The 25,421-nt window shown below is 55.4% G+C and overlaps 1 protein-coding gene across 1 annotated transcript; it reads right to left on the reverse strand.

The window, feature by feature from the left end:
- Positions 1-1,712: 1,712 nt before the first annotated feature.
- ZNF282 (zinc finger protein 282) lies at positions 1,713-25,421 on the reverse strand. Its single transcript, XM_045086433.1, has 8 exons — positions 25,124-25,421; positions 22,438-22,857; positions 15,970-16,096; positions 15,352-15,471; positions 13,930-14,049; positions 11,884-11,997; positions 10,666-10,779; positions 1,713-4,205 (listed from the first exon to the last, which is right to left on the reverse strand). The coding sequence occupies exons 1-8, from the start codon at positions 25,286-25,288 to the stop codon at positions 3,415-3,417; spliced, it is 1,971 nt and encodes a 656-aa protein (XP_044942368.1). The 5' UTR covers positions 25,289-25,421; the 3' UTR covers positions 1,713-3,414.

The following is a 25,421-nucleotide window of genomic DNA, read 5'->3' on the forward strand; positions in this document are numbered from 1 at the left end:
AAACCAATACCATTAAATATCATCATAGGCTGGTTCGTCTTGAGCCCAGTGTGACATTCCCTCCTTCCCATTACTCTCCAACACCCAATATTCTGGGACCAGATCTGAGAGCCAGTTATGGTGCCCAAAGCCTTCATTATAAGAGAACTGGTCCCTTGTCATTGCTCATTTTCAGTGGTGTCTAGCTTAAACTTGCTGTCTCAAGATTTCCATTTTCATTCCTTCTGACCTCTTAGAGCTATACACTCTGGGCATCTGAAGATTTTTTAGGGCTGCCTGGTTGGCTCAGTTGGTTCATTGTCTTCGGCTCAGGTCATTGTCCCAGAGTCCTGGGATCAAGCTCACGTCGGGCTCCCAGCTTAGTGGGGAGCCTGCTTCTCCTTCTCGCTGCTTGTGCTCCCTCTCTTGGTATCTCTCTCTCAAATAAATAAAACCTTAAAAAAAAAGTTTTAAATCTCTACAACCCAGTGTGGGGCTCGAACCCACAGTCAAGGGTCACATGCTCTACTAACTGAGCCAGTCAGGCACCCCTGGGCTTCTAGAGTCCTAAGGGGGCTCTGACAGATCTGTGGCACAGTAGATCTCAGGCTAATTGATAGCCTGTCTATGGAATAGTCTTGGCATTCAAGGCCTTCCGTGGCCTGGACTTGACTCACCTTGAAACTACATCGCCTACAACTTTCTCACATCCTGAGTATGACCAGGCCAGTCTCCTGTCTTACAACCCCAATTCCTGCCTCCCTGCCGAGTATCATCTTCATCACACGTTGCTTCTGCCCCCCCCCCGCTGCCCCCCAGCCCCATCCAACTCATCCTCCAAGCCTTGACTTCTCCAGTTCTGGAAGGACATACAAAAAACTCTTAGCAGTGGATATCTCTCAACAGGGAGTCTGGTAGGAAAGAGTTTTACTGGTGTGTCTTTTTTTTTTTTTTTTTAACCATTTAAATTTTTAATGCATGCATTTTTTAAATTAAAATAGTTAACTTTAATTAACACATTATCAGAAGGAAAATAAAAATCCACCTTCAAAGCAGGACCCTTGACCTTTGTCCTGCTTCAGTAAGTGGACTCCAGGGTCCACACTGAGGACCCCTGCTGCCTGGTAGAGGTCCACACCAAGTGCTACCACCTCTGATCAGCTCCAGCAGTGGAGCTCAGTCTAGGACAAGCCCAAGGCCAGTGCCAGGGGCGCTGGAGTGTCTCCTGGTGTAGCCAAGGGACACTTGATGCAGTGGCATCTGCCAGACCAGGATGTGGCAACCAGACGGCCTGGGCCCTCTTACTGGCTCAGTCACTAACCCTCTTTGGGAATCAGCTCCTTGAGGTTAAAATAAAGGGACTCCAGCTACGCGTTCAGGTGTTCCAAACCCATGTCTCAAGTGGGATTTCTTCCCTCTTCACGCTCTCAACAGCCACAAAAATAAATTAATTTTAAAAATTAAAAAAAAATTGTGGGTTAGGGTTAGGGAAAAAGAAAAAAAAAAATTGTTGGTCTTATTCTCCATGATTTATATTATCAAAATATCGATCTCCTGCATATACTTTTTAAAGCAGAATACTGCCTCCTCCCAACCAAAACACTGGACTAGAGTGTTCTCTTCTGCTCTAAAGCAAATAAACAAACAAACAAAAAAACCCCAAAACTCCACTGAATTTGTCTAACTTCTCAACTCTTCTTAGAAAGCAAAAGGAAAAAAAAAATCCCAGTTCGTTGGATTCCGATTCTCTAAGGAGCCACACTGCGGAACCCCTTGGCCTTGTTGAAAATGCAGTCTGCAATCTGGACACCATTTATTAGTTTCGAGAATTCCCTTTGCATGGCAAAAAGGGGTCTGAGGAAAGCAGATCGGCGCAGATGAGGGGAAGGGTGGAAGTGGAACGCTGGCAAACGTGGTGCCGGCTGCCGGCTGCCCACGGTGCTCCCTGAACCGGGAGAGAAGCAGGATCGACGGGAGGAGCAGGAAAAAAGTCATTCTTGACACAAACAAGGGTGTCGGGGCGCGCCACCCCATCCCAGTGCCTGGTCATGCAAGATGCAGAAATGGAGACCGTGGCCCCTCAGGACCACGGAGTGGATGCACCAGCTCAAGGGAGTCCTTTGGGCGCCTCCCTGAGGCGCCTGCAGGGTCTGGGGCCGAGTGGGGTCTGTGTCCATGTCCTTGAGCACGGTCAGCGAACAGATAGCACCAGTGGGGAGGCTCAGGGCAGGAGACTGAGGCTCTCAGACTCTAGCACCCACTTGCCCAGCCCTCCTGGGAAGAGACTCACTTCCTGCTCCTGCAGCAGGAGCCCCTTCCTCACCTCCTTGCCCTGGGGAAACTGGAATAAACCGACAAGGTGAGGTCTGACCCAGGGCAACAGCTGCCTCTGGAGGGCCGGGTCACTACTGGGCAGTGACAAGATGCTGCACCAGATTGAAGGACTGGAGGTTCGAAGGACCGGCTGGGGGAGGGGACCTGCCGCCTGGGAATGCCTACACGGGAAGAGCCTTTCAGATGCGCGACCCAGGGCATTGTGTAGCTGATGGGTTCCCCAACCCCCAGAAACCCTGGGAGTTGGCCCCCTGCTGCTTTCTGAGTCTGGGGAGGAGACCGGAGAGAGAGAGAGACCGGGAGAGACCAGACCCAGAAGCCTCTCAGCCATGGGAGGTAGGCAGTGTGTGTGGTGGGGGGGACACTGCACTGGGGTCAGAAGCCCTGGTCCCAGCCCTGCGGCTCTCTTCCTGTGTGATCCTGGTAAACCAGCCACCTGGGCCTCTTTTCTCAGTAGGGACAATCCTACCCCTCAGAGGGACAGGCTAAGGGTGAAAACGGATAACGGATAGAAAACACGTTTAAAAAAGTATAAAGCGCTATTAGAACGCGAGGCAGTGCTGTCATCAGAGATGGTACCCCTTAGCTCATCCCTCACCTCCCGTCACACTTCTGCTTCCTTATTCAGCCTCTCTTAACCTTAGGGCCTTATTTATCTCAGAGGCCTTCTGAGACTGCCTAGTTGCTTCCCCCGGTCACCAACTGTGACGCCAGTGGCCGCACTGGACAAAGTGAGGTCTGACCCAGGGCACGCTCGGTGGCGAGGCGTCCGAGGGGGCTGCCCCAAGCCTCTTGCCTCCTCACTGTCCATTCTGGCACCTTCCCTGGGGGAAAGACACTCAGCAGGCCCCTTGGATCACCCCCACGAGACGAGCTGGCCATCCACTCAGGCCGGACAGGTCTAGGGGACCCCTGTCCGACCCTCGGGGGACCCTGTCTGGAGTGCAATCCCTCTTCCCAATTTCCAGCAGGTGGCAGGCGGAGGGAGGGAAGGCGCGCTGAGAGAACCAGGGGCAGGATCAGGGGTGCTCCGGCCACCTCCCAGGCCCGCTCCCCCAGCCCCCGCTCCGGCCTCGGGCCCTCCCCTCCCCCAGCCCAGCCCTAGTCGTGCTCCGGCGGCGCCTGGAGAGGCCGAGGGGCGCCGAGCCCCGGGCCGCCGCTGTGCACGCGCAGGTGGTCCTTGAGCGACTCCTTGTAGCGGAAGCTCTTGCCGCACTCGCCGCACGTGTAGGGCCGCTCGCCCGTGTGGATGCGCTGGTGCTTGAGCAGGTTCTGCTTGCGGATGAAGCTCTTGCCGCAGAGCGCGCACTGGAAGGGCCGCTCGCCCGTGTGCAGCCGCTGGTGGTTCTGCAGATGCTCCTTGCGGCTGTAGGTCTTCTCGCACTCGGAGCACTTGTAGGGCCGCTCGCCGCGGTGCGTCATCTGGTGGCGGATGAGGCCCGAGTGGCAGTTGAAGCTCTTCTCGCACTCGGCGCACTCGTACGGCCGCTCCTTGGTGTGGCTGCGGTGGTGGATGATGAGGCTCTTGCGCACGCCGAAGCTCTTGCCGCACTCGGGGCACGAGTAGGGCTTGCTGCGCGCGCCGTGCAGGAGCAGGCTCCGCCGCAGGCCGCCGGGGCAGCAGCTGCCGCAGCCGCCGCCGCCGCCCCCGGGGCCCCCGCCCGCGCCGCCGCCGCCGCCGCCGCCGCCCGCTCCCCCAGCCTGCGCCCCGCCCGCGCCCCTCTCCCCGGCCAGCGCGGGGAAGCCCTCGTCCGGGGTCCCCGCGCCCGGCGCGTTCGCGTTCTCGGCCGCGGGCAGCACCGGCAGGCTCTGCGGGGCGGGCGGCGGCGGCGGCGGCGGCGGCGGCTGCTGCGGGGCGGGGGGCGGGTTCTTCACCAGCAGCAGGCTGTCACCTGCGGAGGAGGAGACACGGAGTCGTGACGCGCTGGACAGCGCTCGCTCCGGGCCCGCACCAGCACCACCCGCCCCCACCGTCCCCGGGAGAGGGGCCCGGGGCCTTAACCGACTCCCCCGGGGCTTGGCGGGAGTCGCAGGCGATCTGGACCTCAGTTTCTCGGAAAAGTGAGGGCCCTGAGCAAGGCCGGCGGCCACGTTCCCTCTGGCTCTGGGGCTCCCTGACCGTCGACCCGTCCCAAGCCACCCGGGGGAGAGCACCAGCAGCAAGCAGTTAGTAACCGGAGGAAACTAGCAGGGGCGGGGCCTGGGGCCTGGGGGTGGGGCTATTTGGAAGTCACTTGGAAGGAAATAATGACACTTAATTGCATTCTGATGTTCAATGCTAATTTATCTAAGGCGAATTTCTCACTGGGAGGAAAGAATGTACTAGAACGTATCCACGGTGAAAGCAGACAGGAGGTCCGCGGAAACGAAACGCAAGGAGCGGGGACCAAAACCATGCGGCGTTTTTCAGTCCCGTTTCCTCTGAGCTAGTGCCCTTCAGACTCGAACAGCTGCCGGGTCCCAGGCCCACCCTGGCGTCTGGTCCCATCTGCGCCCTGACCCCGGTGCCCGCTGTAGTTAGGGCTCCTCTCACCCCTTCACCCCCACCACCCCATGTCCCACCTCACGTGCCCGTTCTCTCCCTGGAGGAGCCCCTCCTCCACTGAGGGGCAGCTGGTAGAACAGTAAAGAAGCCTTTGCTCCCACCTCTTGTTGGCATCCTCAGGCCAGGTCCCATCTGCTCCCTGGAGGCCATTTCCAGGGCCACATCTGCCCCGCTTCCACCCCCCACGCCCCTGCTCATGGTGTCTGCCTGAGGCCCGTCCTCCTCACGTGACACCCCTAAACACACAAGGCCCAGCCTGCCCTCTCCATCCCCATCAAAACTGAGCAGAGAACCTTCTCCACAGGACACGGGCCAGCAGCAGAGGCTGAAGAAATTCTCCCGACCTTGACCCCCGGTGCCAGGCCTTCCATCCTGGGGGCTGACTCTGGGCATCCTCTGTCCCTCCACACAATCTGCGATTCACTCCTTCATAGGCCGTATTCTCAGGAGGACCCCAAGGAAACCACACGCATGGGAGTCTCCATCTCAGGGGCTGTTTTCCCGGAAACCCAGCCTGAACCGGTCCTGTTCCTACCCTGATAAGGTTTCAGACTCAGTGTGCGGGTCAATCTGCTTCTCTCACCCTCTCATCTCCCTTCCTGACCCCCATGACTCCCGTGCTCAGCGCTGGGGTCACTCACCATGACACACCCCTTATGCCTCTGCTCCTGTCCCCTCTGCCCTGCTTGCCTGGGGACCCCCAACCATACTCAGGCAACTGAAGACAGCTGGAGAAAACTGCACAAATCTCTAAACACCCCACCCCCTCAGCCAGGCACCCTGCTACACTCCTCAGTGTGCCCTACTTCTCCATCCTCGGCGAGGGTGTCGTCACACCTTTTCCTCCAGCCTCTAACGTGAGCACCTGTACCCTGGACGTCACTGGCTGGGAACTGATTCAGACATAAGCACATGGCCTCGTTCTGGCTGATGACATGTGAGATGTGAGGAGGGGGCTTCTGGGAATTTCCTCAACTCCTTAGAGTGTAGGAAGAAGGATGACCCTTCCTTTCCCTCTGGTCTAGAGGCGATTGCTTGGAACAGCGGCTGCCATCTTGCTCCAGCCATGCCAAGGAAGCGGAGCTGGGAGTTGGAAAGAACCTGGGTCCCAGATGACCTCGCCTCATCCCTGAATCAACTGAGGCCGAAACTGAACTGCCTCTTAGCTCTACAGGAGGAGATGTCTTAGTTCCTCAAGGTAGTCTGACTCAGGGTTCTAAAGCTAATGGAGTGCACCCTACTGGACACAGGGGTCCAGTGATCCCCCAACTTAAAAGAACTCTCTCCCTAGACCCCATGTGCTCCTAGGCTGCAGCCACCGTCTCTCCTCATGTCTGACCTCATCTCTGCTCCTTTTCAGACCAATATTCCTGATGAGTTCTCTACCCTTGCTTTTACGTTTGCTCTGGAACTCCTGAGATCCGGCATGTGTCCCAGCACGCCACTGAAATAACTTTTGTCAAGGTCACCAACAGCCTCCAGCCTGCCAAATCAATCCGCCTGCCTCTTCCCAAGCCGGCACATTCATCCTAACCCGTCACTGGGTTTGAGCTAGTTGACCCCTCCCTCTCTCTCTCTCGAGTCTCTTCTCTTAGCCTGCGTGATGCCAGGCTCCTCTGGATTTCCTCCAGGCTCACACCTGCTCCTCTTTCATTCTTTGTCTACATTCTCCCTAGGTCGCAGAGAGGCCCCGGCCTTAAAACAGCCTCTGTGTAATAATTTAACAGGCCTTTGTCCTTGGTTCCTAGGAGATAGCCTCTAAATCCTTGGAATTTCTAGGGTGAGAGGAGTGTCTTTGTTATTCACGGTGGGCTCCGATGTTTTATGCTCACGGAGTAATTCATGGTAAGTGCCCAAACAGTTTAAGCTAAAGGGAGAACCCTGATGGGGGCTGGGTATGCCAGAAGGACCATCCACAGACAGGATTAGAGGGCTGGGGCTTTGAGCCCAACCTCTGGAGAGTAGACAGGCTAGAGAACAGCTCACGTCAAGGCCGGTAGTTTAATCAATAAGTATATAAAGAAACTCCAGTAATGGGGCACCTGGCTGGCTCAGTGAGTTAAAGCCTCTGCCTTCGGCTCAGGTCATGATCTCAGGGTCCTAGAATCCAGCCCCGCATCGGGATCTCTGCTTGGCGGGAACCTGCTTCCTCCTCTCTCTCTGCCTGACTCTATGCCTGCTTGTGATCTCTGTCTGTCAAATGAATAAACAAAATCTTTAAAAAAAAAAAAAAAAAAAGAAACTCCAGTAAGAACTCCGGACACAGAAGTGAGCTCTCTCATGGCCAGTACTCTGCATAGGGTCACCCATCACTGCTGGGACAGTGACACTTCCTGATCCCACACGGAGCAGACAACAGAGGCTTGTTTTAGGACCCCCTCCAGAATTAGTCCTATGGATCTCTCCTTTCGGCTAGTTCTGATTTGAATCCTTTTGCTCTAATAAAACTAATTATGAGTGTAGCAGCTTTCCTGAGTCCTGTGAGCTGTTGTAGTCAAATGCTGAAGCTAGGGGGTTAATGGGAACCCCTGCATTTATAGGGCTGGGCGGAAGTGAGTGGGCTGGGGACCCTTGAACTGGCAGCTGGTGTCTGAAGCAAGAGCGATCTTGTCAACTTCACCTACAAAGTTTGCTCTAATTCCGGGTAGTTGCTATAGAAATCACTGCAGGTTACAACGCCCAAAGTCATCTAGCCCTGCGCTCTCTCTTGAACGTTCATCTGCCTACCAGGATGCCATCTCAGATCAAACAGACCCAAAGCAGAGCGCTGGGTTTACTCGGTAAACCGGCTCCTTCCCAGCACTTACCAAGTCATTAAGGGGCGCTGCTGCCTCCTGGTTCTTCAGGGCCCAACCCTGGCTGTCACTCCTGACCGCTCAACCACCACACACAGCTGCTTAGCGACGCGTCTGGAGTCTGTCCTGAATCTGTCCACTTCTCGCCCGGAGCACTTCCCCCATCCCAACTCTGAGCGACGGTCATCTCCTCACCTTTGTGCCAACCACATTAGCCTCCTAAATGGCTTCTCTGCTTCCAGCCCATGGTCCCCTCCAATCCTGTCCGTTCTTGACCTTATCTTTTTAAAATGTAAACTAAGGAGCACCTGGGTGGCTCAGTTGGTTTGGCAACTGACTCTTGATTTTGGATCAGGTCATGATCTCAGGGTCCTGGGATCGAGTCCCACAACCAGCTCCCTGCTCAGTGGGGAGACTGCTTCTCCCTCTCCCTCTGCCTCTCCCCACTGCTCGTGCTCTCTCGCTCTCCCTCTCAAATAAATGAATAAAATCTTAAAGAAAATACACATTCGTTAATAAAACTGAGGAATCCCTTTTACTAAAATGTAATGTCCAGTTAGGCTGAAGTCAAACAGGACACCAGGTCTTATTGCAAACCCCCGGGCTGGGGAAGGAGTTTGATAGGGACGGGTACCCTATAGTTCCATGTTTTACCCGTGACTCCCACAACTCTCTCCCCTTCCAGCTTCTCTCCAGAATACACGATTCCATGTCTTTAAACCTCAAAGAAATCACAGGTGAGATACTAGTTTCATTAACAAGTGGAAGGTCGGGCGCCTGGGTGGCTCAGTGGGTTAAAGCCTCTGCCTTCGGCTCAAGTCATGATCCCAGCGTCCTGGGATCAAGCCCCGCATCGGGCTCTCTGCTCAGCAAGGAGTCTGCTCCCCGCACCCCCGCCTGCCTCTCCGCCTACTTGTGATCTCTGTCTGTCAAATAAATAAATAAAATCTTAAAAAAAAAAGAAAGAAAGAAAAAACAAGTGGAAAGCAGGCCCACTTTGGGAGAAAGTCAAGAGGCTCTGGTGACTGGGCAGGTAGGAGAAGCATTTCCAGATGCTTCTGTTGCCCAAACTCTGGGCATTGCCCCTCCCCGCAAATGCTAAAGTTTGAAGGCCTCCAGAGATAAAACATGAAGCAAATTGTTCTCTAACTCGGCATATCCAAACCAAGGAGGTAAAATGGTCTGGTCACTTGCAAAGTCTTGCACGCTCGGCACTGACTTCCCTAGATCCACCCCCATGACCACACAGGTCTATAAGAAAAGGCTCATCCAGGCCCACGCACCCCTAGTGAACTTGGACAAATCAGGCGACAGCATTGAGGGACAAACGTCTGGGCAGAATTCCTGGCACAAGGTCGGATGAACTAGTACATACGCCTGCAAGGCCAGAAATAGTGGCCCGAGTACCAGCAAGAAAGAAGTGGAAATTGCTGTCACTTCTTCCTGTCCTCGCGGACAGTGGCCCGGCTTCCCCGTCCCACCTCCCCCCAGCAGCAGGTTGGGAGAGGAACCGCTCTAAGTTGTATTTGAAACAAGGGCATAACACTGCTCCTCTCCGGCTCCCTCCGGCTCCCACCCACTCCCCCCCCCCCCCGGCCCCCGCCTGCCCTTCCAGGCTGGACTCAACTTGTCTCAGACACTGGGATCCACTTACCTGACTTATAATGGCCTTCCTGGTCAGAAATAATCTATGTCCAGGCGCCTGGGTGGCTCAGTTGGTTGAGCCACTGCTTTCGGCTCGGGTCATGATCCTAGAGTCCTGGGATCGAGTCCTGTATCAGGCTTCCCTTGCTCTGCAGCGAGCCTGCTTCTCCCCTCCCTCTGCCTCTCCCCCTGCTTGTGCGCTCGCTTTCTCTCTCTCTCTCTGTCAAATAAATAAATAAAATCTTAAAAAAAAAAAAAGAAAGAATCTACGTCCTCAGCTCTTCCCTCACTTTTAAGCTCCTGGGGGTGTCAGGGGCGAGCACGAGGAATGCGCTGTTTGGCTACTCCAGTGCTCTGAGCAGCAGACGCTAAGTCAGCTATCTTGAAAACAAGGCGATGGTCGTGGTTCTGGCAAGGAACGCCAGTCAGACGCCAAGAGTGTTCAATAATCCACAAACATGTGCCCAAGTCACTGGCCAGTAAGTGGAATTTCAAAAAAAAAAAAAGACCCAGGAAGCCCAAGTCAGGTGAGACGTTTGGTTCCATACTTGATGTGGATTAAAAAAAACAACAACAATCCCCTCCCCCAAGCCGGCCTTCGGTCTCTTCACCAGTGACTGTGGGGAACCCACTCGGGGCTGGCTGGGGGCCCCGGTCAGTGCTTTCCGGTGCCCGAGCCACCTGCCCCATCACTGTCTGCTCCGGTGCCACCGGGTCAGCCCCCCCCAAGCCCAGCCTTCTCTCCCTGCTCTTAGGGGCCCTGCTATGTCCCTCCAAAAGCTGTGCTGAAATCCAAACCCCACGACTACAGAAAGTGACCTTCTTTGGAAAGGGGCTCTTTGCAGAGGTAATTGTGAAGATGAGGTCATCAGGGGGAGGCCCTGATCCAGTCTGACTTACGTCTTTAAAGGAAGCCAGCCAGGTGAGGAGACACACATGCACGCACGCGCGTGCGCGGGCAGAACGCCACGGGGGGCAAAGGCAGAGACAAGAGACACATCTACAAGCCAAGGGAACACTAACCATTGCCACAACGGCAGAAGCCAGGGATAGGCAAGACAGGGTTCCCCGATGGCTTTCGGAGGGGGCATGCCCCTGTCGACCCCTTGACGATGGACTTCTGGCCTCCAGAGCCCAAACAGACAACACATTTCTCTTGTTTTAAGCCACCCGGTTTGTGGTACGTTGTTAAGACGGGACAGACACACAGCTGCCATCCTCCAAAAGGAAAGGGGATAGCGCTTCGATGGAGATGGGGGGACGGCTGCCACGACAGGACATCACCTCTGGGGGTAGGGGAGGCGGAGGCAAGCCACCATCCCTGTGGATGAAAGACCCAGGGGCCCCGGGGTGGGGTGCGTTACTCACTGGGACCAGAATCTAATCCGAGCTCTCCTTCCATCGAGTCGCGCGGGCCCCACGGGTACGGCTGCTCCTCCTGCTTGATCCACGACAGAATGTCATGCGCTGAGATCAGAGACTCTGCGGACGGAAAGAAGGCAGTCTGAGTCCTGTTCCCTTCCACGGAGCCTCCCCTCAGAGGGGAGAGAGCCGCCACGAGCAGAGGCCACAGCCGGCGCTCGCAGGACACGTGGCAGCTGTGGTCTGTTTCATACTGGCCGTCCCCACCCTCCCAGCTGCCCCCGGACACGGCGTCTCGCTTGTGCTCGCTCCTTCTGCAGCTGGCCCTGGAGGAGGAGGCCCGGCCCGAAGTCTGTGCAGACACAGATCGGAACCTGCATCTTCCAGCTCTGTCCACGGAGCCCCAGAGCAAACGGTGGGTCCAGAACAGGACCGAGGGCTAAGCAGTAGGACTTCAGAACCAGCAGTGGGAGAAGCAGTGAACCAAGGTCTCTGGAGAGCGGAGGTGTGGACTGCTGACTCTACCAGGAACAGCTGGCTTTGCCACCGGGCCGGGAGCCCTTCAGCTTCTCCACTGTGAAGTTGTACAGTGGAAACAACAAGGAACACTAGGTTTTATGTCCGCTCCTCTCTCCCTGGTGAGTGGGGGAGGATGAGACTCTGGGATCGTAACCAAACAAGAGGACACTGGACTTCTCTAGCTGTGAAACACACGTGTGCTTGCGTACACGCACACACACACACAGACACCCATGCAAGCGTACACACACACACACACACACACAGGCCCCAGAAAATGGATCTTCTTCATTGTTCTATATGCCTGGACCCTACCCAGAAGTTTCTGGGAAGACATTTATTTAACTAGTGTTCACCCACAAAAACTTGCAGAAAATGTAAATTTCTTTCTTTCTGTCACAAAAATATACACAACTTTTAAAAGCTTTTCAGGTTATACTTACTGTTCTAAAACTGCCATTGCAGAAATAATTTTAGTATTGGTTACGCCGACACAATAAATGATCCATTTAATGGTTCGTTTCAAAACGCCCTCTGCACTTTACCAATGGTTATATTCCAAAAACTGCTACCAGAGGAATACGCTGCATTTTATTCTCTGAGCCTTTCATTGGCCTTAACCAGAAGCGATCAGATTGATTTCCCGGGACACAAAACTCAGTAAGAATCTCCTTGTCCTTGATACCATCCTGGTGTCTTGCTCACCTGAATTGGGGTCCGTTGGGATATCTCTCTCCGCCAGATCCTGCTGATCCCACACGCACGGGTGCTCCTCCTGTTTAATCCGGGACAGGAGGTCCTGGGCAGAGGCCGGTGAGTCTGGGGAACAGAGCAAAGCATGCGTCGGGGGACACGACAAGCCTGCCAGTTTGTGTGCTGGGTAAATCTCTCATTTCCTGCAATTACTTTTTTTCCCTAAAATTCAGGCATAATTAAAGGATGCTAATTAATTAAAAGCTTAAGTCAGCCTGGCCCCAATTAATGGAGCCTTTGCTGCCAATAAGGGTATCCTACAGGGGAGCCCATTCCTGCGGACTCCAGGCCTTACACGCACACTCAGCTTGAAAGCAGAGCACCAGCACGGACATGGGCATTCCTAAGGGGATTTTCCCAGGAACATGATGCCTTCCAGGAAGCCGTTTAGATCCAACATTTCGTTAGGATTTTTCTTTCTTTTTCTATTTATGTACTTATTTTAGAGAGAGACAGAGAGTGATCACACGAGCAGGAGAGAGGGAGAGAGAGTCTCAAGCAGACTCTGTGCTGAAGACAGAGATCCATGCGGGACTTGATCTCACGACCCTGAGATCATGACCTGAATTGAAACCAAGGGTCATACGTTTAACGGACTGCATCGCCCAGGCACCCCCTTATTGGGATTTTTCTAAGATGTATGCTACGTCTTCTTTCTTTTGTGGTCTGTTAAAACCTCATTCAACATCATTGCCTTCTTATCTCTTACAGATTTCTTTGAAAATACTAATACTGGACCGCTGTCCAGGGGCACACCTGTGGGAATGGGACTGGCCTTTCCCCAACTCCAACGCCACTAGCACTTACGTGGGGGGGCTGGTGAGGCTCTGACCAAGGGGGGGCTAAGGTTTGTGGGGTTCCAACCTGTGGATAAATATCTTACTAGATCTTGTGATGGATAACTTTGTGACAGCCAGGGCACAGTACCCACATAGTTGCAAGGACATTATTCCTTTTTTCTTTTCTTTTTTTTTTTTTTTTAAAGATTTTATTTATTTGTCAGACAGAGAGTGAGAGCACAAGCAGGGGGTACAGGGGGCAGGAGAAGCAGACTTCCTGCTGAGCAGGGAGCCCGATTCGGGGCTTCATCCCAGGGCCCTGGAATCATGCCTTCATGCTGAAGGCAGATGCTTAACCGACTGAGCTACCCAGGCACCCCCAGACATTATTCTAGATATTTCTGTAAATGGAGTTTTAGTTTTGTTTTGTGTGTGTGCGTTTTTTTTTTTAAGAGAAGATTAATATTTCAATCAATAACCCGTCTTCCACAATGCGGGGGGGGGCTCTTCCCACCAGGTGAAGGCTTCCACAGAAAACGATGGCTCACTCCTAGGGATGAAGGAGTCCGGGCAGATGACTGTCCTGGGTCTCCAGCCCACAGAAGGTGCACATGGCAGCCTCTACAGTCCCTGAAGCCAGTTCCTTAAAATCAGTCTATCTGTCTCTCTCTCTCTCTTTCTCTTCCACACGCAGACACATACCCACACACACCCTGTGGAGTTTCTCTGGAGCATTCTAACACACATATGCTCTCAGAGGCTTCTCACAGAGTCCAGCTGGAACGTCATGTAAGAGGAACCCTCCAGCCTACCCCACGGGTGCAGAGGCAACAACCCATAACTTGCTGAAGACAACGAAAGCCCTTCCCAGTCAGGAGCAGGGTGGACGGACGGACGGACGGACGGACGGATATATTCCCCGACCACAGTGGCCATCACTCATTGTTACACTTAGTACTTCCACCTGATGCTCCTCTTCAAGGGGAGGAACAGTTAAAAACCGATACAAAAAAGAGAGAGGAAATAGGACGAGCTAAGCCCAGATGTGCTGCTGGTGCCCACGGGAAATCCCGTCTCTCGGCCCGTCCCAGACCCAGCTCCTCCACTTCTGGCTCTGGCCTCTGGTTGGCCACGTGCAGCGGGCGCTGGCGGGGGCCTGCAAACCCTGCTGGCCCTTTCCGCTCCCTGCCTGGCTTGGGCAGCCGCTGGGCCCACTCACCAGTAATGGACTCCGTGGGGATGGCTCTTTCCTCCAGGCCCCGCTGGCCCCGGACACACAGTGCTTCCTCCCGCTTCACCTGTGAGGACGAATCCTGGGCAGGCACCAGCGGCTCTGCTCCTGGGGCAAGAGAAGCATGTCATTTGGTGTATTGTTTTGAACAGTCCTCACCCAGATGTCCTTGGTGTCAGGAATGCAGGCGACGGCACTCGTCAGCATGGGGGGCCTCAGGTTCCCGCGGACAACTGCGGGGAACCCCAAGAAGCGGAAGGTCTGGGGGGCAGAGAAATAATCAGTATTCAGGACGAAGGGGTAGGCCAAGCCGTAGGATGAGATGTAATAAGGCCGGGAGAGAGTTCCAGAGAACGGCCCAACCTGGGGTTTATTTTCATCAGAACAAGGCCAGAAGTTTGACCTCTGGGTACAGAGGCTCCTTTTCGTTTTTCACCCCAATCAGAGACAGGTGGCCACACACACACACACACACACACACACAATCACTAGCAAGCCTTCCACCTGGCCGCATCCTGCATGGATAACACACAGCGTCCTCACACATACAAGACAATGACATGTCCTCTCTGTAGACCCCAAGGTGTGACAAACGGGGTGTGTCCTTCTGATGTTCCATGACGCAAGGTACGACCCCTGAGAGCAGGGAGCTCAGGTCAGGGGCAAGATCAGAGGAAAAACCGGAAGACCTGAGTCCTGGTTTCCACTGTGGCCCCAGCCCAGCTGGGGAGGCAGCCGACCTCTCTGGCTCAAGGCCTGCTGGTTCCACCCACAACACGGGCACAGCAGTCACCATCCCAGCTCACGCACGGGGATGGAGGACAAGGTGACCCTGCTGAGGGCCAGGGCCCTGCTGAGCTCAGCACCTGCAGTGCTGGAAAACGGGGCGCAGGGCGTTCAGATGAACTGCTCCCAACAGGCCAGTGCACAGAGACAGAGTCGATCAGTGGTGGCCGGGGGCTGGGGGCCGGGAGAACGTGAGAGTGACTGCTCACGGGTCCAGGTTTCCCATGACGAAGAGGTTCTGTGCTGGTTACACACCTTTGTGAACCCCTGGATTATATACTTCTAGGGGTGACTTTATTTATGGCATACGGATAATAGCCCAATGAGAACAGACTGGAAAGGAGGGGGCTGCCTCCAAGCGACCTTCTAAGGGACCTTCCTGAAGAAGGACAGAGTCTGTATGATAAGGCAGAGAACACGGCTCAGGCTCGGCTGTGCCCGGGGCAGCCCCACTCCGGAGAGCGGAGGCCCTGAGGAAAGGCCTCCGGGGCTCAGCCAGGACCAGAGCCCTGGCACCTTCCATCTCGGTGAGAGCTGACCGGGGGCGGCGCTGTCTGGAACGAGGTCTCCCTGGTTCCTTTCCTGCCCCTCCCTGGACCTGGGGCTCTTGTCAGCTGCCATCACCTGTGTCTGGGTCCATTAGGATTTCTCTCTCTTCTGGGTCACGCTGCTCCCACACGCAAGGCTCTTCCCTGGGCTCCACCTGCGATGGGGCATCTGGCTTGGGCACTGTGCCCTCCGTGTCTGGAATGAGGGAGGGGAAGGAAGGACATGGTGAAGTTGACCCACGGACGCCGATCAAGAGCGGCGACAGAAGTCTCCCCACTCCAGAGCCGAGAGCCCCTCTAGGTGGTACCCTCACCTACGTCAGCTAATCTCTTGGGAGGAACCTGAAGACAAGGCACCAGATTCCCAGTTCTGGTGCAGAAACATCTGGACCCCGGCAGCCAGCTGCAGCCCGGCTGTGGCCTGTGCAAGGCTACGGGGAGGCAGCTCATGGTCATGTGCCAATGACGCAGTCTGGCCATATTCCAGAATGAAAGCAGCTCAGTGCTATAGTGACAGGCCCTCTTACTGGGTTTCTAACTGTCATCTGGTTATACTCGTTCTGTCTCTATGGCCTCACGAGCAGACAGTCACTCGCATCTCCATCAGGGATGAACTTGAACGCTGTGCCCGCGTCTGACAACCGTTCCCCTGCGCTCTGCCCAGACCGCCCCGGAGGAGGGAAGGAGCTCTTACCCAGGGACATCAGGGTTTTATAGTTCTCCTTGACGAGGTTGTTGTAAAGCTCCTTCTGCCATTCGTCCAAGTTCTTCCACTCGTCCTCAGAGAAGTAAACGGCGATGTCGACAAACGTCACAGGAACCTTGGCCAAAAGGAGTCTTAGTCTGACACCTGCTTGCCCCCGCTCCATCGGCCACGGGGCCCCTTCTACCCCAGAGCCCGCTTCTGCTCGCCCCAGCTCCCCATCCCCCAAATCCCAGCCCGGTCCCCTGGAGTGGAGTCAGCCCACCCTATTCTGGATCTTCTCATGCTCCCCAAACAAAGATGGTCAACACTGCCTTTTTTTTTTTTTTAAGGCATTTCACCATATCCCCTGTAATTTCACTTTCAGGGGAACTGGGTCCCTGAAGGTAAAGCCAAAGTCAATCTGCTTTTGGCACGTAGGGTGAGAGTGGTGTGGAAGGTTCTGGGCAAGGGGACCAGTGAGCCGAGCACAGTAAAACCCTGTTAGGAAACCTGTCTTTCCAGTCAGGTTACTACCTCAGCAAGGTACGCAGTTACATTTTTGTCATTAAAAACATGTAAATCTAAGGGAAAACATGTAAATCTAAGGGCAGGCGCTGAAGCTCCAGGACCGCGTTCTGTTTTGTTCACGGCGACATCCCAAGCGTCTAGAAGCAGAGTCTGGAGCCAGCAAATATTTGTTGACTATGTCGAGCGGCTGTTGCCAACAGGAGGAAGAGCCCGGGCAGCCTGAGTCATCCGTCCCAGATGCCGGGCCCCTGTTCGTCCAGGCAGTCTCGTCTGTTCCATGAAACTGTTACTTTGGTTTGACAAGGATCCTTGTCTGGGCTATTCTCAGACGCTCACCAGTGTGGCCTCGCCTTGGTCCCCATCGTTCAAAAGGGTTTCACTTCACGACTTTAACGTCTGAACTTCCCTTCTGGGACATGTAGCCCTGCCCCCTCAGCCCCCACCCCCACAGGACCAGTCTTCCACTCACACTGGGCAACCCAACACCCCCCACTTCTCCCCGGCCCTAATCTGAGTCCACTGGTCTTCACACCTGCACACAGGACCAAAGCTAGCCCAAGTGGCACCTCTGTCCCCATCAGGAAAGGACAGCCCTCTGGTGTCCAGCTCGGTGAGTGGGTGGCACCTTCCCCCGAGTTGGAAATGTCTGTTCTCACATCAGGTGCCCATAACCCCACGGGTATCCTGTGCGGGTGTGGTGGGCACACGTGTGTCACCTACTACTGACAGCTCACCCAGCAGCCAGCTTTAGAGACAGAACACACCTTTAAATTTCCTGGACCTTCCACCAGACTGGGGCATATCCCCAAGCCGCGAAAATGGATACAGACCATTCTCTTCATTTTCACTTCCTGCCCCTAGAAAAAGTCATGGAATTCTGCCAGTGACACCTACCATTCGTTCATGCCACTCGTCCCAAGGCTGCTTCGGAAGCCTCTGGGGATCTTGCAGACGTCTCTCCTGTGCTCCCTGGGAGGCTTCTTTCAACTCTTCCTTCTCCCCAGCCCCCCCCCCCCGCCCCTCCCGCATCTTCCCCACCCAGGAGCCGGAACCAGGATCCCGGTTGGCTGCTGGCAAGCTCCCTTCTCACCAAGCCAACCCCCTGCTCACGTGCCCTTCACTTCTCCAGCACCTGCCTGTGGGACTCAAACACTCAAACTTTTCTCTTTGACGTCTCAGGCTCTCCCTCTCCAATGGCTTTCCCTTGCAAGTCACCCGACCTAAGACGAACCACCCGCCACTCAACCCCAAAGTCTCAAGCAAACTCCACTCTGCCTCTTTACTTGAAACACCCCAAGAGACACGTTTTGTGTTTCCTTCTTCACAATCCATGCATCCTTTCCCACCTTGAAATCTGTCCGTGAACCAACCCCCATGGTCTGAAACCACACCCTGAAGGCCACCAGTAGCCATTGTTAACCTGTACCCTTTCAGATCGCCTTTCTGGAATCCACTCTTGCCTGGTTCCCCCGACTCTGCTTCCTCCTGCCCACCCAGCTTACTGCCTCCTCCTCCGCCCCCAGCCCCTGGCTCTGCCCTTCCCCGTCCCTCTGCTTTCTCCTCCGCAAGCTCGTTCTTCGCACAACTCCCATGGTTACCTCTTTGCCAACAAACAATACTCTTACATTTTCCTTGCTCCCTTTCGGGTTCAGATTTCAAGGGCCCTCAGAGCGGCTCCATTTAATCATCTCTGAAGTACCTCAACTAAATGTTTCCAACACCAAGTTCATCATCTTTTCCAACATGCCAACCCCTCTGCATCACCTCACCATTTCTATGAAGTGTCACAATTCTGGAATCAGAGTCCCACAGTTGGAAAGAGACATCAGGACATAAAAACTTCCCTGGGCCAGGATACAGCAGAAGTCTGTCTGGCCAGAGACGGCAGGGAGCCTACCTATGAGTTATCTGTCAGCCAATTAACAGACATACTAGAATCCAAAAGGCGTGTGGGATCTGAGAAACAACAGCCTTCCCTGAATCCCACAAAGAGAACGCACTTAGCGTGGCTGACGCTACACAGTGAATTATAACTATTAATCGTAACATTAATTAACTCTCTTGTGGTGCTTCATGGTGGTGGGTTTTAAAATATATCCACAAATTCTTCGGCATTCCTTCAAAAAGTAGAGTGCAGTGTTCCTCCCCTCGAGCGTGGACAGGATTTAGTGACTTGCTTCTAACAAACAGTGACGTGTACAATTTCTGAGACCAGGTCATAAAAGACAGGACAGCTCCATCCGGGTCTCTCTCTTGGCTCACCCTCTCTAGGCGGAGCCGGCTGCCATGTTGTAAGGACACTCAAGCAGCCATGTTGGAATGTCCACACAGTGAGAACCTGAGGCTTTGCCAATGGCCAAGCGACTGGGCCATCCTGGAGGCAAAGCCTCAAGCCTCAGCCAACCCTTCAGATGACCACAAACTCAGTCAACAGCTTCATTACAACTTCATGACCCTCTGAGCCAGAATCACTCAGCCGAGCTGCTCCTGAATTCCTAACCCACAGAAAATGCAAGATGGCAAATAATTATATTTTTAGGCTCCAAGTTTTGGAGTAATTTGTTACCCGGCAATAGAAAACTAAGACAACAGGCTACATGGTCTTGCCCATCAACAAAATCAGTGACTCCTCACAACCCATCAACACAATCAGTGACTCCTCATCTTACAGATGAGAACACTGAAACTCAGAGTGCCCAGCCGGGTATTTACTGACGAAATTATGTACTTAACACTTCACTTCTTCCGAAAAATATGGAGACCTAGAAGACCCAGTCCCTCACGTGGAAGCCTGAGCTCTCCCGCCCGACAGAGTCACACGGCAAACACTTTCTGGATACCGACCGAAGCCGGTGCAGTTACAGGCAAGGAGACACAGTGGTGAACCAAGCAGAAATTACGTTCCGGTCAGGGAAGACCAACCAAGAAAACAAAAAAAGAAGTAAATATTTAAGGTGCTCGATGGCACAGCGCTTTGGAGAAAACGGTAGCAGGGATGGGGAAAGTGGGTGCTGGGACTGGGGGGACATGGTTCTTTGGTGTTGGGGGGCCCATGGAAGGGCAGACCTGACGGAGACGACAGGGAGGGAGCTTTCCCAGGGAGCGAAGTCCCTGAGGTCAGACTGTGTGGGTGGAAAGGAGGGGACAAAAGGGACAGAGGGGGGGTGAGGTCAGAAAGGTGGGGCCGGACAGGGGCCCTGATGGAACGGGGGCTTTTGCGCTGCATGAGGTGGGAAGTCAGTTGGGGGTTTAAGCAGCCGTAACCGATTTATATTTTTAAAGGATCACTCTCGCTGCTCTGCTGGGAACAGATTGTATAGGGGAAGGGACAAGGATGGAGACAGGACCAGGCAGGAGGCCCTGGCAACTCTCAGAGGCGAGGTGACGGTGGCTTTCCCCAGGCAATGGTGGGAGCCGTGAAGGGGGAAAGGAGTGGTCAGCCTGGTGACGGTATTCTGAAGAAAAGTCAGACGACATTTACAAATACATCAGAAGGAGGGTTGAGAAAGAGAAGCAAATGTGACCCCAGAGTTTTTGGCCCAAGCCACTGGAAGGGCAGAGCTATTTCCATGGGGACGAGGATGGGGCTGAAGAGGTTTCAGGCAGGAGAAGGGAGTTCAGCTTCGTTGTGTTAAACCTAAGACATTGCCTGAGTCCTGCTGCAGTAGCAGGTAAGCACGTGAATCTGGCTTTCAAGAAGGAAGTCTGGGCAAGAGATGGGGAGGGAGCGGGCGGCGGAGACTGCTGACAGCACCCAGGCTGCACTTAAAACCTGAAACTGAGCGAAATCATGAGGGAGGGAATAGAGAGAATGAGCCAAAGGCCAACAACACCCAGCCCTGGACCACCCCAAACCTAAGAGGTCAGGAAGAGGTGGGGAAGCCCGTGAAGGAGACTGAGCAGGAGCCACCAGGAGATAGGAGATAGGTGACCTCAAGAGAGGTCACTTGGAAGCCCCGGGAAAAGCTGTCTCAAGGAGGGGGTGGTAAGCTGCGTGCAACGTCACCTCGAGGGCAGAGAAGATGCTGACAGAACGGACTGTGGGCATCATGAGGATGGAGAGGTGGGAGCAGAAGCGTGACGGGCAGAGGCTCCAGAATGATCCAATCATCACCTTACGGGGATACTGAGAATAGAGGAACACGTGCAATTAGAGTGTGGAGGACGCAGCGTCAGAATCTGGATAACTGGAAACTCAAGGGGACGCATGGCCTAGGATCGTCTGCAGACGGATTTCAAGAAAAGATGACAGATGGAGGAGGAACCACAAGATTTAACGAGACTTAAAAGACACAGCCCCTTCTTACGTTCTCATTCAAACAAACTAATAGAAAACAAATTAAACTGCATTTGGAAGAAAAGAACATTTGAACGCTGATTGGATAGTTGAGTAGGTGGAGGCTTTTGTGGTGGCGGTAGTAACGCTAAAGTCTTATTTCAGAAAAAGAGTCTCCACCTTTCAGAGCTACACACTGAAATATTACCAAAACCAAAACCAAAACCAAACCCAAAACCCAAAAAACTGATGCCTGAGATTGGCTTCCAAATAAAACAGGAGGGGAGGGGGGTCGGGAAGGGGGGGTGGGGTTATGGACATTGGGGAGGGCATGTGCTATGGTGAGTGCTGTGAAGTGTGTAAACCTGGCGATTCACAAACCTGTACCCCTGGGGCTAATAATATATTATATGTTTATCAAAAAAATTTCAAAGTTGAAAAGAGAAAAATAAATAAATAAATAAATAAATAAATAAAACAAAACAGGAGGGGATGTGGGTGGGGCCTGAGAGGAAACAAGACTGACCAGAGCTGACAGCTGTTGGGGGCTGGACGATGGGCCCGTGATGGCTCCTCACCCTATTCTGTGTACTTGTGTGCATGTTTGTTTTCTATAATAAAAAGGTTAAAAAGGAGAGGGAGAGAAGGGACCGGAGACGGTAAATACGATACGTTTAAGGAATTCTGCTTAAAGGGGAGTAGAGACATGAGGCACTAAGTGGAGGGAGAGGCAAGGCCTAGGGAGGTTTTCATCACAGAGATGGGTGACGTCTAGGACATCTAGAACGGCCCGCAGGGGGAGAGTGGACGACACAGACGAGCACGGGGCGAAGTGAGTGGGTGGGGGGAGTCGGGGAGGGGTGGAAGCGTGAGCCAGCAAGGCCGCGGGAACAGGGAAGCCAACAGGCTCCAGGTGGCATCAGGGAGATGAGCATAGTGGCTGCTTCCTGGAGTGACTCTACGTTCTCAGTAGACCAGAAGGCTGGGTCATTGGTGGACAGTGCAGTGTTGATGATCCAGGAGGTAGGGGGTGGGGGCAGGTGCAGAAGAGGGAGTGGAAGAGGGAAATGGAACATGAATTCTGAGCTGCGAGAAAGCCCACAGAGAGGATGGCCACAACGTCCTGGCAACTCCTGTGAGCGGAGTCTGTCTTAGCCGCATTCGAATGTGCATGTGCAAAGATAACCAACGACCAATGGTCCTCTGTAGGTGCCAAGTGGAAAACCCAAGCATGAAGAGTGGCAGGAGTCTTCAGACAACCAGATACCTTGGGTTATTGGGAAAGGTGACAGGAAAGCCTGACAGAAGCAGGCAAAGTCTGTGGAGAATAGGTGGAGGGCAGCCTCACGGAGGTAGAGCATTCATGACTAAGTTAAGGAGAGGCAGGCTATAAGAGACATTGAAATCAGGGGTGCCTGGGTGGCTCAGTCGGTTGAGTGTCCAACTCTTGATTTTGGCTCAGGCCATGATCTTGGGGTCACGAGATCAAGCCTCACGTCCAGCTCCACGCTCAGCACAGAGCCTGCTTAGGGCGCTCTCCCTCTTCCTCTGCCCCTCCCTCCCCGCCCGCCCCTCACCACAAGAGGGAGTGTTGTGAGAAGGACCAGCCAAATGAATCAAAAGTTTTGTGCCAGTCCTCACCTCCATCTCTTCCCCTGGGGACCACCACATACCTTGGGCACCTCCCCCTTGCTGCCCGGGGGCAGCCTCAGGACCCAGAAATTTCGGTTCCTCAGCAGGTTCTCCATGTTCTCCAGTCGCCTCTGCAGCAGCCCGTACTCCTGCAGCAGGGTCCCCAGCACGGCCCACTTGCTCTCCATGTGGTTCCCGAACTCCACGGCCGTCTTCTCGCAGTCCGCCAGCTTCTTCTCGGCTGTCCCCGTCCGCCCCTCCAGATTTAGCAGCTGGCTGGCCTGGGCATCCACCTTCCTCTCCACAGCCTGAATGGCAGCCACCACAGTCCAGAGTGAGATCTCTGCCGTGGGCAGCTGGGGCTCTCGCATCATGCGGTCCGGGAAGACAGGTGCCCTATCTGGGAAGGGCGGGAACTGAAAAGGCATCGGTCGCCGAGCATCCATGTCCCACTCTTGAGCCTGTGTGCAGAGGGAGAAAGTGACAGCTTGGGCGGAGACCCTAGGTGAGGTGGGGAGGGGAGCCTGAGAACAGAGAACAACGAATCAGATGCCACAGCTTCCCGCCCTTCTGCCATCCCCGCCCCCCAGGCTGGGGTGTTCATTCCTGTCCTCAGCAGTAGCTCGACTAGTCCCCTAGTGAACCTTCCCATTTTCCGGCCTGCAGGAGTCACGACGGTCACTGGTTTACCCACCGGACCCTTTGCAAGTCAAAGGCTGTGGACCGCCACCCACGGTGTCACCTACCCCTTTCACAGCACAGCTGCTCTCTTCAGGGGCTAGGCCTGATGATGAACTCTCTCTAGAGTCGCCTAGTGCCTTCTGATTCAAAGTAAGAATTTCCCCGCTTAAGTCATCTGACCCTAATCTCCCCTGCCATCTCTAAGCAGGTTAGGGCAAGAATGATTATCTCCGCTTTAAAGATGATGGGATTGAGGCAGAGAGACAGCGATGGCCATTCCACCGCTCCTGGTTTCACTGCCAGTGGGAGGAGCGCGAGGTGTTGTGGGTAACAAAAGCACGGTTCGGGTAAGCGGCTGCCCCCGTCCTGGCAGCTGCGACCAAGGGAGACCCCAGAGAGCCCACAAGAGTGAGCGGACGAGCAGTGTTTTTTTCCATATCCAACTCCTGATTCACATTTTCTAAAATGAAAATAGGTTTGCTAAAAAACACCACTCACTGAGGAGAGGAGGGGACATGCCTGTGAGGACTTACCAGGCCCCTTCCTACCCCTCGAAGCTGAGGCCCCTTGAGTCCATGTAGGGAGCTGAGCTATGACCAAGAGAGGGTGGTCCCAGGTCCCTGGTGACCCGGGAACGGGTCCCATACCGCACCAGGACCCAGGGCTTCCCGGCCAACAGCAGGGCTGATAACCGACTCCCCTCGCCATGTGGGGGACAGGAGGGGCTGTCCTTTTCTTTCCTCCCTGTTGCTGCCGACGAGGCCCTCTGGCTGGGCAAAGCGGAGGCCTGCTGCTGAGAGGTGACGGGGGCTGACCAGGGACAGGCATGCCACTGCCCTCTCCAACTCAGAGCGGCTGTGAGAGCCACAGAGGAGCACCCCACAGCTCCCAGGGAGTCCACCCGAGACATGGGATAGAGGGGAGCAGGGCCCCGGGTGCCAGACCCTGCTAAGAGAAGAGGCAAAGTTTCCATCAAAGCCATCCATCTGAGCTCACGCAGGCCTGGCTCCTGCCGGCACATAGTAAGAGAAAAGGGCTGATGGTGAAGTTCAGGGCGTCACCAGGCCCAGATGACTTTTGGAAGGTTCAGAGCCCTCAACCAAAAAAACGATCCCACACAGCACAGCAACTCCTGGCTAACTGGTGACAGCCGGGTGGAGAAGCAGGCCGGGGCACGGAGGGGCTTCTGCGGGGTGAGCCCGGGGCGGCTCCTACACTGGCCCCGGGAACACTACTCAGCTCTCACGCTCTGCACAGTGTCCCGCTCCCAGACTCCAGCGCGCACTGAGATCCTTACGGGGCTCCCAGACCTGACGGGGGTCCACTCTCCACCCCGAGACGCCGCCGATCGCACAGGCTGGGGACAAAGTTGGGCGTCGGGAGTCTGAAAAGCTGCTCAGGTGACTCCAGGGTGCAGCCAAGTTTGCCAACGGCTGCAGACGAGGCAAAGTCACCTCTCAACGGCCCCCTTCCTCCGCCACACCCGGCGCAACGGGAAAGTGAATTACTCGTTGCACTTGGCGAGAGACGGCAGTACAGCGCTCGTGCACACCTTTCTGTCCAGGTGGCTGGGGTGTGACCCCGCGGGGGCACTCCGGGGCGCACACGGCCGGTGGCCGGGGGACGAGCGCGGCGGGCCGAGCGCTCCAACGCCCAGCGCGAAGCGGAGCCCGGGCCGCGGTGGGGTGGGGTGGGGGCCGCGGTCACGGCTCCGCTGGGTCCCCGCCGCCTTCCCCGCGGGGCCTCCTCGGGGCGCCGGCACCGGGCCCGGCCAGCACGCGGCCTCGGGGCCTGCTGCTCGGCTACGCGCGAGCGCGCGGGCCAGGCCTGCTCGGGGCCGCTGCGCCCCGCCTGCCGCGCGAGTCCGCCCGCGCCCCGGCCCGCGCGGGGCCTCGGATTCCGCCCCCGGCGCTTCGCCCCCACCGCCCCCCACGGCCCCCCGCCGGCGCCCGCAGCCCCGCGCCCGCACCCCCAGCCCCGCAGCCCCGCGCCCCGCCCCCACGGCCAGGCGGCGCGGCCATGGCGCTGGGCGGGGGCTGCACCCACCTGCATGGGCGGCATTCCCTCGGCCATTTCCCCGCGCAGCGCCGGCTCCTGGTGGCACACCTCGTCCGGGGGCAGAGCCTGGGCCCAGCTCCAGCTCCCGCTGTCCAGCCCCAGGCCCTGGATGCCCAGCTGCTGAGGCTGCGGCCGTGTTGACACAAACTGCATCCTGGGAGTGCTGTTCCCCGCTCGGGCCGGCCAGGGAGAAGAAGAACGTTTTCCAGGCGCCTTCCCCCTCGCCGGGGCCGGACAGCTCCATCTACAGCCCGTAGGAGCAAACAGTCCCCTTCGGCGGCGCTCC

Source organism: Mustela putorius, unplaced genomic scaffold, assembly GCF_011764305.1.
Source record: "Mustela putorius furo isolate JIRA1106 unplaced genomic scaffold, ASM1176430v1.1 tig00000929_pilon_pilon_pilon, whole genome shotgun sequence".
In the NCBI taxonomy this organism is placed as follows: domain Eukaryota; kingdom Metazoa; phylum Chordata; class Mammalia; order Carnivora; family Mustelidae; genus Mustela; species Mustela putorius.